The 13,663-nt window shown below is 38.7% G+C and overlaps 1 protein-coding gene across 19 annotated transcripts in view; it reads left to right on the top strand.

Annotated features, from left to right (window-relative positions):
• The first annotated feature begins 2,241 nt into the window (after nucleotides 1-2,241).
• The window catches only part of itprid1 (ITPR interacting domain containing 1), a 127,144-nt gene continuing 115,722 nt past the window's right edge, over nucleotides 2,242-13,663 (top strand). For 10 of the 19 annotated variants that reach the window (XR_007809313.1, XM_051066638.1, XM_051066639.1 and 7 more), the window contains exons 1-11: nucleotides 3,024-3,108; nucleotides 3,646-3,847; nucleotides 4,103-4,325; nucleotides 4,868-5,187; nucleotides 5,271-5,391; nucleotides 6,183-6,234; nucleotides 7,351-7,388; nucleotides 8,837-8,890; nucleotides 10,462-10,510; nucleotides 12,688-12,765; nucleotides 12,978-13,180. Coding sequence is in view for 18 of the 19 variants with exons in the window: in XM_051066638.1 (XP_050922595.1) it covers nucleotides 5,026-5,187; nucleotides 5,271-5,391; nucleotides 6,183-6,234; nucleotides 7,351-7,388; nucleotides 8,837-8,890; nucleotides 10,462-10,510; nucleotides 12,688-12,765; nucleotides 12,978-13,180 (757 nt within the window). In the remaining variant the exon portion in view is untranslated. Of the gene's footprint in view, nucleotides 2,252-3,023; nucleotides 3,109-3,645; nucleotides 3,848-4,102; nucleotides 4,326-4,867; nucleotides 5,188-5,270; nucleotides 5,392-6,182; nucleotides 6,235-7,350; nucleotides 7,389-8,836; nucleotides 8,891-10,461; nucleotides 10,511-11,353; nucleotides 11,512-12,687; nucleotides 12,766-12,977; nucleotides 13,181-13,663 lie in introns of those variants that run through there. The other 9 variants (XM_051066636.1, XM_051066642.1, XM_051066634.1 and 6 more) reach the window with 9 other exon arrangements.

Genomic DNA, 13,663 nt, shown 5'->3' with positions numbered 1-13,663 from the left:
AACCAGACTATCAGACTAATGCATGTATTTCAAGCTGCTGAATGATTTGTACAGTCAGTTTGGAATAATGTTGTCACAGTGAAATAATCATAACTTAAAATAACCAGCGGATGATGCTAAAGCAGCACAAATATAGTGTACATTTATATGCAGCTGTTCCACAAGTTAATAACCTTGCATAGACTGTTGTCTCACAAAATCATTCCCCAAAGTGTCTAGGCCAAGTCATCACCTGTCAACAACAATGTTTTTTGTTACATATCCATTTCTGTCATTCCAAATGGTTTGAGGACAGGGATGTCCAGACTCTGAATTGAGTTCATCACTGTGCTGATCTTCCATATGTTATAAATAAAGTTGGTTTTAAGTAAGTGCAGTCAAATTCACTAAGTACCACAGTTCTCTCTTCCTAAATTCTTATCTTATCCCACCAAGGGAAAGGAAAAGTGGTTAGGAAGGGAGATTTTATTTTTTGACCACAGCCATAAAGCTCCACTCTAAGCACTTTACTCTTGAATGCACCCCTGTCCATAGACATCCAGCCCCGCCCCTTTTCTTCCCTTCTCTGCCTGCGCTCTCACCTGGAAGCACTTGACAAAAAACCACACACATAAGGGCAAATTACTCAAACATACAGGACAACAGCAGGAGGAGAAGCCACCAGAGGTATGTTTTGTTGTTTTAGCCTTGTGTGGTGGCCTTGCCAGATGAATCAGCTGGTGTAAAGTCACTGCTATATTGTTTGCACAAGGTAAAACAGAAAAAGTTAGAATATAATATAATTAGATATATATCTACCTTTGATTTATTTCTTGTTTTAATTTCCTTAATCATTATCTTTTTATTATTGTTTTTAAGCTGCTGCCTGGGTTTTATTTCTGTATCGTGTTTTAGTGAATGGACAGTTTTCCTTTATCAGTTATCTCTAGCTTTTAACTTAATTTGGTTATAGTGTTTTTTTTTTTTTTTCTTTAACTCTAGGACGTTGCTGATAGCTCTCATGGTGCACGTGCTGAGTCCCCCCCTCGCTCTGCACAGTGGTGGTAATTGCACATTCACCCTTTGTCAAGTTTGCTGTGATTGTTATGTGTGTGCTGTGGGTGTTAGGCAGAATTTGGCCTCCCCTCTCCTGGCCCTGTTCAGTCATTGCTGTCCCCAAAACCTGTATTACTCCTCTTAGTCAAAAAATTTAGCTGTTTTGTAAAGATTTTATATATTATGGCTGTTTTTAAATGATTTTAGGCTTTTGTTAATAAGTATTGTGACAACCCTGTCAGAGTAATTACCTCTGAGACTCCTGGGCGGAGTTTGGTCGTCAGGCATATTCAGCTCACCTGGTCCAGCTGCACTATATAAACTGGTAGCAGCCAGTCTTTCTCCCCCCCCCCCCCCCCTCTGGCTTCCACTCTGTTTGGTTTTGGTTGTATTCTGTTTGTCTTAATGTTAGTTTCCTTTTCAATTATGTTAAATAAATGTGTTTTTAGTTAGAACTTATGTGTGGTCTTCCCTCCTTTTGTCATGACTTCTGAGCCAGGTTGTGATAGTATGTCTTACGCATGGGCTGATGTTGTTTAGGATTAATTTTGATAAATGTTAATATGGTTGACAAGAATTATTTTTTTGTTTTCTCAGTATCCATTTTCCTGTCATCATCTGTGTCATAGGTGGAGACATGAAAGAGATGGAGAGAGCGAGAGAGAAGTAAGTGGCTAAGTAAGTAATTAATAAGCTAACTAAATGACTCTAAACCAAGTCTTTTGTCTGACCCATTCATCCATTACAACCTGCTCTGTTAGTGTAATTTGTATTACCACACCTGACTTCTTACAACTTCTATTGCAGACACCCTTGAATGATTACATTATATTTCTAGCCAAAAGAAAGACATGGCAGTAATGTTACAGAGCATACTAACACACAATTTATGTACCCTGAAAATCATCTATAAGAAGACACAAATGGTTTTAGTCCAGTGGCCTCTCAGGGAAAAAGATTTGTTCAGCTATTTTCACAGAAACAGGAAAATGGTCCTGGAAAAAAATATATTCTCACTTGCCTTTTAGGGCTTACATATAAAGTAAAAGTGACTCAGACCCATTACTTCTTTTGATTTTGGCACACAAAAACACAGCAAGATAACATTTTTTCTTGTTTTGCCTCCAGCTAACACCACGGTGTGAAGGTATGAAGGTACCCACCAATTAATTTGTAGGATGGAGATGGGTGAAAAAGTCTCTGTCCAGTCAAACATGTGAGTTCACTTATTTTTTATGTTCCCAAAATGCAATCCAAAAAATGCACTGTTGAATGTACTGTTTTCCTTCCCCCAAGCAATGATGGTGTAAAGTACCATTATAATCAATTTCACTGTGAAACATTAACAGTAATGTACTGCATTTAAAGATAACATGATTAGGATATGTAGCAATTATATGGCTACTCTATGTATATGCTAATTAAATTTAAGAATAAAGATATTATTTCACATTAACTACTAATAAATGAATGGAGTTAAATACTAGTACCTTGATCATTCAATACAGAGCAAGGGGCTTGTATAGTAGAAGCCTATTTACCAATGTCACTAGATGGCAGTATGGGTCCATGAAAGATATTTGCTCTACAGTGACAGTAAGCAGCTCAGGCTCTGATGTATAACTGAGTAAAATATGAATTCTTTGCTATATATGTGCACACACACGCAGGGACTGCTGGTATAAATGGACTAACAGGACTAGGTCCTCCATAACATTTAAATAAAGATAAGAAAATTAATTTTAAAAACCTTAGCAAACAGACTGCTTTAGATTTTGGTGAAACCTAAAGTAACAACAGCTCCAAATAATATTGAGAAAAAAAATCTAGATGTTTTTTTTTTTTTTTTTTTTTTTTTACAGCCCCAAAATACTAACAAACACTCTTAGTACAGGTAGGAGTTGCTCTAGTGTCAAGAGGGAGAAGTATGGCAATGGCGGGCCTTAGCATGAATTAGGTGAATTACGTACCTTCTCATCCATTTTCTTCAGTGTCTTTGGATGAAAAACTGGAAGTGAAGAGACTGGAAACATCTACCGACCGATACTCCGATAACACAAAAGGACCGTAACCGTAAGTTTAGTGTTACTTAGTTTCAACGAAAGGACAGGCTAACGGCTAACGGTTGCTAAGAACTCAGTTCTCTGTTCCAGGCAGGTCACATAGATGCTCATTACACTGTGTATCCATCTACATCTAGATATATACTGTATACATCATCGATGTATGTGCCAGAGGATTTTAAACACACAACTAATCAACCAGCCAGGTGCGATTTGGTTACTACACTTCGTATTCACATTTATTTTGACATGCACATAGAGAGCAACACATTGTAACGAAGGCAGGGTTGCCAACTCTCGCGCTTCTGGCGTCTGACACAAGCTTTCTCACGCCAAAACCCGGCGAACCGGCCATCGTATTATGGTTGGTTATCTACCGTGTTGATAGACAGCTGCTCAAGCTCACAGCCGGCGAGGACTAGCCAATCACGGCACAGTAGGGCAGGAGTTGCTGCATGACTCGCAAAAAAACTTACTATGCAATTTAGCTAGCTACTATGAATGTTTTTCAAAAATGAATTATAAGCTTTGTACATTACATTACAAGCAACATCTATGGTCACCACTCCAAAGCTGGCCACAAGATTGACTGAAGAGTTAAGATCATCAACTAGGTGACTGTGGACATCGGAAGGAGGATCAAAGAGGCCATCAACGCCAGACGCCAGGGACCCACCCTCTGAACAGAGGTTATGACCTGCCTCCCAAATAAAAGCATGTGTTGTCATGTGACCAAGTAAGTTAATAAAGTAGGTATCATTTATTTTATTATTTATTTGTGTATAAATGATGTGGTGTGTTTTGTAGACTGTGTAGCATCCTTTGATGTGCAAGTAGCTTAACCCATGTCAAAATGGTTCAGTGGTTTAAGTATCATCATTGGGTCATTTAAAACCATTGTGTAAAGGATTTAAACTTTTTGGTGCCTCCTGGTGACAGCAGAATGTTACATTCATAGTGATTACTACTTCCTTTTTGAGCTCTTTTCTTCTTCCCTTTTCTAGGACGTATTTGGCTTAATCTCATAAAACCACCCTTGAAAGAGGAACAGTTTGCATTTTAAAGGCATCTTATCTGCCCATCAGCTGTTCCTGCCTGCAGAGATGTGCTGCCTACAGTAATGCAAAGTGGCTCTGATAAGAGTCACGCTGCAGACATAATACTCTAACTTAGTCATCTGCCTGTTTACTACACCAGGTTTACTAAATGTAAAGATTTTCTTATTTGGTAAATTTTTGCCATCAAATATAACAACTCTTATGTGGTGGTTTAGCAACAGGCTTCATGCCTCAAGACCAAGAAGTTTTAGCTTGCCCTGAAAATGTGCCCCACTCTGCCAGTCATCACATAGATACTCAGTGCCCCTTTGAATAACCAGAAATCACTATTTCTATCAAAGAGAAATGTCAAGTATACCAACAAGCTTGTGCATGTAACATAGCTTAACATAATAAAACCACAAAATTTGCATCATGATCTAAATCTACACACAAAACAAATACTCTTGTCGGGGTTGAACAGAGAGGGTGTCAGAGCAACAGCAAAAGACACTGTGTTATGGAAATAATAAACTCTGCACAACAATAAGCTACATTAACTTCTTTATTTACAGATTGTCTTATAAATAACCTCTTAGTTTTTCTTGTTTTTTTTCAGTTTTATTTTTCATCCAATAGAAGTAATGTTAAGAATATAACTGTATGTTTAAAGGAATTTATCTAGTGGCATAAAGACATTTCTTGAAAATATGCATTTCCCTCTGGCTGTAGGTGGGCAGAAACTGATAAAGAGGAGCAGGAAGTGATGGAAGGTGTGGACAACAGTCAACCAGGAAACAATGTTTCCTTGTACGGCTTAAAAGTCTGACCAAGCTATTTGCATGTCCCTCCTTTGCGCTTACATGTTTACTGAGTATGACAGGATCTGAATGAGTGCTGCTGCCTGTGTCGCTCTGTCTGTGAGCTCCTGCGCTGGAGGAACTTCAGCTTATTCACTGCATCTTTTACAAAGGCTCCTTGCTGCTGGCATCAGCTTAGCTGCTCAGGACAGTGTAGAACCAGGAATTATCTGGGTTACTTCAGTTGCACAGGTAAGTGCTGTATGCTTAGGTATCTATGCTTTTGGTGTTTTTATGCAACTGTCATTATTTGATGTCCCTTCCATCCGTTCCAGTTTCCTTTCATGGCAACTGATGGAGCTGTAGCCAAGAGGGCCAATCTGGTGGCATCTAAGCTCCAATGGGGCCTCAAGGACCTACCTGAGTCCAATACAGGTCACGACCAGGAAGCTCAAGGTATAGAAGCAATGAAAATGTGCTTTGTCAAGCCCATGGTACATATTGAAATTAAAGAATGTTACTAGTGAAATGACAAATTTAATCCTGTTTACTTTAAAATATCAACTGCATTACTAATACACTGTAAAGTTAAATAAAGTAAAATTTGAACCTTGAGATACCATTCATACACACTTTGGAAAACATCTAAAAAGGAGGAAATCAAATCAAAAGCCATTGATCCACTGATGTTTCTGTGTATATACACACACACACATACACACATACATACATACATACATACATACATACATATATTGATAGCAACGCCACTTCTATCCATTATGACCATTATGATAACATTGTACTCTGAAACTTGGTTATCAGTGACACTGGGCAAGAGAGTTGGGAAGAGCAGGAATATAATTGGTTTTGGAGCCAGGTATATTCATTTACACAATTTAATTTACATCATTGTACATCTTTGAGTAATTGACTGCAGTCACATAATTAATTTTTGTTATCCTCTTTGTTCATGTAGACAAGTACAGTATTTGCATGCACTGGAACTATTAAAGTTATCAGCAGGCAGTTCTGTACAGAACAGTGAGATGTAGAGGATGTAGTCTTATTTCATTATTCAAGTATTGAGTAGTGGACACTCGCTGAACAGGTCAGCTGAGACAGCAGCGGATGAAGTAAAGTTGTTGCTGTGGGTGGTCTTTCTGCCATTAGCACTTTATGTGTCTGCAATTAGTGGCTTCCTGTCACAGGCTGCTTTATAATTTGCTACATCATGTCAACCACAGGGAGTTCGAGCCAGAACAATGTCAGGAAATGGCTCACCACCACTGTCACTGAGTGAGTATACAGATCGGAATGTAGGTTGCTATATCAAACATTCAGAATTCACTTGCTAAATTTTCAAGATGACAAAACACAGCAGTGACTTGAAAGCTACACATTTTTGAAAATCACAGATGGCATGTGAAAAGCATATGTCTCAGCAACTGCAGATGTGGTGATTTTTTTTTAAGGACTTCATTACCCAGAAATCCTGCATTTATCTGGACGCAGCCACGTCTGTTGTTTGTTGTGATGCTTCACAGAAAGCCAAAGTGTCACTGCCCCTGAGCTATCTCCCGTTTCACTAAGCCTCTGTTTTGCATAAGTTACCTTTGCCTAGTAGGTTTCAATCACCAGTTTTTCTGAGAGGCTGAAACATGACACCTTTTTTGTGTTTCGAAACTAGAAAATGTTTTCCATTGTCATTTAATAATTCATACATAAAAGGGACTGAAATGGCTTACAATTATTAAATGTCGATGGAAAACGAGGATGATTTTAGATTCAGTATTTTCATTAACCTATGTGCTTTGAGTTGTCTACGTGGAGACATAACTATATGGCCACCATGCAGCTACTGTAGGAAAATAAATACATTGTCAATGAAGGTTCTGTGGATACTTTCATGATGAAAATATTACAACAGATTAATGCAATTAAAATATTTCCTCATTATGTGTATAAAAACTGTAATTTGGGTAGCATTATGTTTATCTCAAACTTATAGTATATAAATGTCATTTCAAAGGGACAGGATTTGAGTAGTCTAGCTTATTCTGAATGTAATATATGGTGTGCTTAATTAAGATGTGCATTGACAATGCTACAAGTATTTAAGTAAGTGGAGTAAAACCTAAGATTATTATTTTTTGCCTTAAAAAAACAAAAAAACTAAAGTGGGTTTTCAAATGTATAGTACGAAGTAGAGAAGTTAAATAAGATGTCTATATGTAGAACTTAATAACTGTACTGATTTGTCGTATATATTGACTAAGTAGATGGATGTTTGAATGGATTCGCAAAATGCTTTTTAAAAAGACTTTACGATATTGCCTCCAGTGTGTCCTTCTAGAATGAATTTGTGTATGTACTCTGTCCCTCCTTATAATAAAATCTGACCTGTGTTTGCAGGGAAGATGCAAAGTGTGAGCCACTGACGGAGGCTACAGGTACGACCAATGGAAATTCTTGTCTTTCTGTTTTACCTGCAGAGAAGTGTTGTCTCTTTTACTCTGTGTTGACTTCCAGCTGTCTTCTTCTTTGTGTGAGTCAGTGGTACGTGATGGTAAGTCCGACGTCTGTTCGGTTCAGAGCTCTTCTGGGGTAGTGTTGCCAGCTTCTCAGAAAGTGGAATCTATGAGGTGGTTAGTTCGAGTTAGGTCTAGAGCCCGGTCTGCTAAAATCATGTAGTGGAAAATCAGTTCTTAGACTGCATGTGTTATGTCACAGAAGTAATTAATGAATAAGAAAAAAGCACATGTTTCAGTAGCTATTGTGCTGTATGTAGAGTAGTTACTGTGCAGTCAAATACACAGTTACTTAACATTCTGTTAAGTCTGTTTTTAATGGTCTTTTACAAAACACCTTTTTTTTTTACATATTAGTTACTACTATGCTGTATATTTTCACTGTTTCTTTGCATAAGACCAAACTTTAAATCATCTCTCTCAGTTGATGAGAATGAAATGAATCTGGCAATCAAAGGCTTTTGATGCTTTTATGCATGTACTTGTTGAGCCCCCCCAAACTAAACTTGCCCTGAGCCAAGCCCATTCAAACAGCATGCAAATGGTGGTGGAGGAGACTATGGGAATGGCAAATTGCTCTTTTGCCTCTGCCTGCTCCCTCTCCCGTCAGCAGGGAGCATCAGTGGCTGGCCATTCTCCTACACAACAACAGCACTATTTGTGTGATTTCATGGAAATCCATCCAAAAGGTTATCAAAACATTTCACTCAAGCCCACAACTGGTGACACTAGATGAAAAGTAATTATGATGGAATGTGTGTTGTATTATGTCCAGATATTCCAGTCTGGACTAAAGTGGCTAAAAATGTGTGTTTGTGTGTCAGTGTTTTGTGTCCGTGGGAATTTATAGTAACATATATAGTAGTACATCCATAATAATCAACTCACACACCTGTCTGTTGGGTATTTGTTTAGCTTTTTGGACTCAGTGCAGGTGACTTTATTTTCTGCCTGTGAGGCATCATTTATGTAGACATTTGGCAGGATGTGTTTTCATGTATTATTGTTGTGTGCTACTTTCATATTGTTTGATTTAATTATGTGTGGACTTGGTCAGATTAGCCAAGTGATTAATGAAGACTGAGGTGTGATGTGTTACTGGACTGTGGTACTGACGTGTTGGTTCAAAAAGTTATTAGGAAAAGTTATGAAAGTCCAACTCTTTGTTTTTCCTCTTTGTTTTTCTCCATCTGTCCTGATGCTGTTTATGGTTCTAAAATGTTCATCATCACAGATGTATTGCCTCAGCTGACCAGCTGGCTTCTGAAGTTTACAAGTTCATGTAGTGATAGCAGTGTAGTCCTATTCCTTCACACCCCCCCCACCGGTTCTGGCTCTCATGTTGCTTTTTGTCCTGTGTCCCCCTGCAGAGCTTGTAAGGAGGAACCCCAGCAGTGATGATGACTTGGCTCTGGGTGTAGAAGGTAAACAGCATTCTATCCTGGACTTATAAGGTGCCATCCTCTGCAAGGATTCTTTACAGGCACACTCTGCAGTTTGGAAAAACAAAACAATGATGTGTGTATCAGTGTGTATCTTCCAACACCGGCAAGACAAAGAAAGTTGCCAGAATGTTGTATTAATATAGAGTTTTCCACTATTGACAACTTTCAGACAACAAGAGCACAGGGCATACTAATATGGTATGCAGGTATCAAGAAGAAGAAAAGCTATTTATTCTTTACTATCATCTCAAATATTAAGCCATTGGCTACATAAGAAGATCAAGAAGTGCTTCACTCAGTTATTGCAACAATTGTATTGACATTGAAAATGATTACACTAATCAGTACTAACAGGCACTAATAAACTGTAAATTAAATTATCAACCTGACTGCAGCCTTTTCAAACTCTGCAGCCAGCAGGAACAGAATCCACGAGCAAAGGCTAACAAGCACTGTCTGAGCCTGGTACATGAACGAATCTAATGATCTCTGAAGCTCTTTCACATGTACAGGAAGTGTCGAGGGCAGTGAGTGTGTATGAAAGCTGAAATCAGCTGCTGGTGTGTTGAGACACTAAACTTTGTCACACAGTGCTCCAATTAGTTGCCAGTGTGATCGACATGGGTAGAGTTGTCAGTCAAAAGTCCCCCTGAAGCTAGAGGTGACTTTTGCTTATTGCTATATTCTTTAGATGCTCATTATACAGAATGATGTATATGCTAAAAGCCTAGATGCAGGATTCGTGACATCACCACTAGTATGCAGTGTGATGTGTAAACTTTGTATCTCCAGTGTGCCTATAGAATACTCAGTGCCCCTTCTTTCAACTATGGCATTTACACTGTTAACATTTCTTCAAAATTCAATAGATCAAAGTCAGCTTGTTAATTATCATTCAACACAAAAGCCTGTGTTATCTTCACAGTCTGACGAGAGCCTGCAACTTTGTGTCCTCCAGTGACACCCTACCTTTGGGTCCACTCTTATGTAAGCCCAAATGACACAGCACTTAAGGTCAGAGCAGTGTGGACCAGAACACAACAGGCACCAGCCATTTTCTTAAGTTTAGATAGACAGAGATAAATCTTTGACAGAAACGTCTACAGGTTAACAGGATGAATAGGTGTTTTTTTTTTTTTTTGCTTGACAAAACTGCTCTGTGCCTTTTTATATATATATATATATATATAAAAAAAAGAGGTATGGCAGCACAGAGGGAGAAAGTCTACTTTGTTCTTGACATCATGCCAGTGTCTAATGGAGTCCCAGTCTGGGAGAGGGAGGTAGAGTCGACTGCCAAAAACACCCTCTGGAGGAAAAAAGAGGGGGGTGAGAGACAGGAGACAAACACTTGCCTAATATAGCTTGTGGAGCCTTGACACCAGACCTAGACAGAATGTACTGACATTCAACCAGCCGGAAATCAAGGAGATGTTTCCCTGTGCTCTGCCCTCTTCCTCTGCTGATGTTTCTTTTTCTACTTGTGTCATTTATGGCTCACATGCCTGTTTGCTCACTTGTCCAAATAACATGACTTTTCTCCTCCGCAGCGTCTTTATATGGTAAACAGGGAGTGAGGACGGTTCAGCAGTTTCTGCGGTAAGGACATCTCTTGTTGTTCTCATCTCCTGTCTGACATATAGACTTCCAAAACCAGCACTTAAAAATTCCTTCTAACACAACCTAGATGTTCACTGTTGGAAATGCAATTGACTGTGTGTCTGGATATCTTGATACCAGTGACTGAAAATTAAAATGATGTCTTTTTATTGTTGTGTGGCCAAATTTTAGTTTGAAACCATCGTCGTGAGGACATTTTGGTATTTTGAGGACATTTTGGAAGGTTCTCACAACTTCAGAGGGCTGTGTGAGAGTCAAGACTTGTTTTTAGGGTGAAGGTTAGAATTATTTTAGGTAAGGGTAAGGGTTAGGATTGGGCATTTAGTTGTGATGATTAAGGTAAACTTCGTCGCTAGGGAATGTGTTATGTCAAGGAGTGTGTGTGAGAGAGAGAGAGAGGGAGCAAGAGAGAGGACATAACGTTCACTTGAACCAAAGAGTGAGCAGTAATAAAAGCATTAACTATAATCTGGTTACAGACAGCAACACAATGTTGAGAAGACCTGATAACTTTATGCAAAATAGTATGGAGGATATTTCAACAGCTGTCCTGTTATGTGTTGAAGATATGAGCTCCATAGAAAGTTTTGGACAAGGATGTGATGCTTTTTAATATCACCTATCTGATGACCTTTTTAAAAACAAATATATGTACTGCAGTTGATTTAAACACTAAAACACTAAAAACATTAAAAGGTAATCTACTAATGGCGTCTGACGCTGCTGGTTCAGTCTGTGGTAACAGCTTCTGGACAGATAGTTAGGCACGTAACTACAAGTCATATTTACCTGGCAAATAAGCCTCATCTCCCCTTCTGCACAGCACACGGCACAGTTTGCATAGAAAGTGAAAGGATCAGGGGAAAGTTATTATAATGCTCGACAGCTGTACAGAGAATATGAATCAGCTAAGAGCAGAGGGGGTGACTATAAAAGCTCAACAACAACAGGATAGACAGGGTTTTGACCAGGAGCAAAATGTGAGTACACAACAGCTGTTATTCAGGTGTATGGCTGCATTTTTCTTTGTTATGTATAAAATATGTATTCGTTAATTCAAATATCGCAGTTTTGGAACTTAACCTGTTCAACAAGCAACAATGTGTTTATGCATTTGGCATCTTAATTCATGTTCATAGAGAGAAATACACAGAAGATAGGAGGAACATTAGTAACATCGGCTATAATGGTTAATCAGTCAAGCAATTGGTTATCAAACAATAACCCACAATTCAGCAAGTTTGTTTTTTTTACTGTGTGGTTGAATAAGAGGGTTATGGTTACCTACTGTAACTGTACTGTATTATACTGTAAGATACTGTGTAGCATCAACTGACCTGTATTACAGTTACAGTAACACAGAGGTTCTCAATCTAACAATTTCATCCCTGAAATTACTCCATTGTCAAGTGGCTATGAGAGGCTATAAGGCTATAAGGCTGGAGTTCCTCTCTGTCTTTTCTTATCGTTAACAAATACTGTGCAAAGACCAAAACCAATGTGATAGTTTATCCCTCACGTCTGACTTGTCTGTAGCTTTCAGCTCTAAATCCATTGGTTCTTAATGAAGGTGTAAATCTTAAAAAATTGAAAAAAATCTTTCAAGTCTATAGTTTAATCCTTGAAAAGGGCTCAGTGATTTCCTAAAACTCCTGGTCACTGTAGTTTGAGCAAACAGTACTCAAACAGGACGAAATAATGCATCGTTGAGAACTGTTTTCACTGGCTGATGAACCTGCATTTGGTGCCCTAGTGAATATTTGTGGCAGCAGGGCAGTGAAACCACAGAACGTGTGCTTCATTGCACAGTGTGGCTCACTGTTGTGTTGGTAGCACTGTTGGAAAATGATGGCGCTCTATGAGATAGCCATTGGATACATGTACAATACTTGTCAGCAGGGTACATTAATTGCTGGTTTGGGTCTGAGAATTTATTGACAATGAAAATAAATATAATATCACCAGACCTTTTATCATATACTTAAGTGGTTTCTAAAAAGACTGTTAGTAATATGAAATTTACCATTAAACTACTTAATCAGTACAAATGTGACATTATGCATACTGGAGCTCAAAATAGATAGCAATAAGTAAATACATGGAAAGTCGTGTGTAAATGAAACTGTGAACCTTTGTCGTGTATTGAACCTGTTCAGGTGGAGCAGATCAAGTTCAGCTCTCAGCAGGTGGAACAGCTTCAGCTCGGCGACTTCAGGTCACTCTGGACCACTCAGGTTAGACACTGCCACACACACACACACACACACACACACACACACACACACACACACCCTTGATCAGTCACTGACATACATTACCCTAACAATCACAGCTGAATGCCTAACCCAAACCTAATTCTAACCCTAACCCTAAAACTGTTTATTAGTATACAGTAGTGATGTACTCTGTTCTGAAAATGCTCCATTGGCCTTTTTCCTGTTGGTAGTGTGATGGAAGTACTCAACCTGTGGAATGATGATCCGGAGGAGGTCCTCTTGGACCTGGGCTTCGGCTGTGACGAACCTGACCTATCTGGACGCATCCCGGCTCGTTTCATCAATTATCAGTCTCAGGCCAGAGGAATAAACTTGCAGGTGTTTTTGGAGGCCCAGAAGAACCGGATAGACCTGGAGAACCCAGATGTCAGCAGTAAGTCTCAATCTTAGCACCATTACCAGTGGTATACATGTGTGGAAAAGCATTTCCAAGAGGTGATTCATGTATGACAATGTTCAACAAAATGTTAGAACCTGGCTGCAGGAATTTGGTCCTATTCAGCCTATACTATTATCAGTTGATTTATCAGTTTCAGTGATAACATCACATTATAAATTTGGTTGTGGTTACTGATATAGTTGAGGTGAGATAATGTGATTAAAAATATCCACATTTTAATACATTCAAATCTAATATACAAAATGGCTATATATACAGAAAAATATTAACATATTAAGTAATAAGATCACAAATTCAAAAACTGGAAGCACAACTGGAAACTCGACACCACAGCCTACACATTATTTCCAATGATGATAAAAGAATGTATATGTGTACTTTGTATGATAAGTTATGGAGATAGTGACATGGCCTCATTGCCCCTCTCCTGCCAAACTTCCCTCCTCTGTGCCAAAA

Source organism: Lates calcarifer, linkage group LG24 (assembly GCF_001640805.2).
Source record: "Lates calcarifer isolate ASB-BC8 linkage group LG24, TLL_Latcal_v3, whole genome shotgun sequence".
NCBI lineage: Eukaryota > Metazoa > Chordata > Actinopteri > Centropomidae > Lates > Lates calcarifer.
This window is presented reverse-complemented; position numbering and strand designations above follow the sequence as displayed.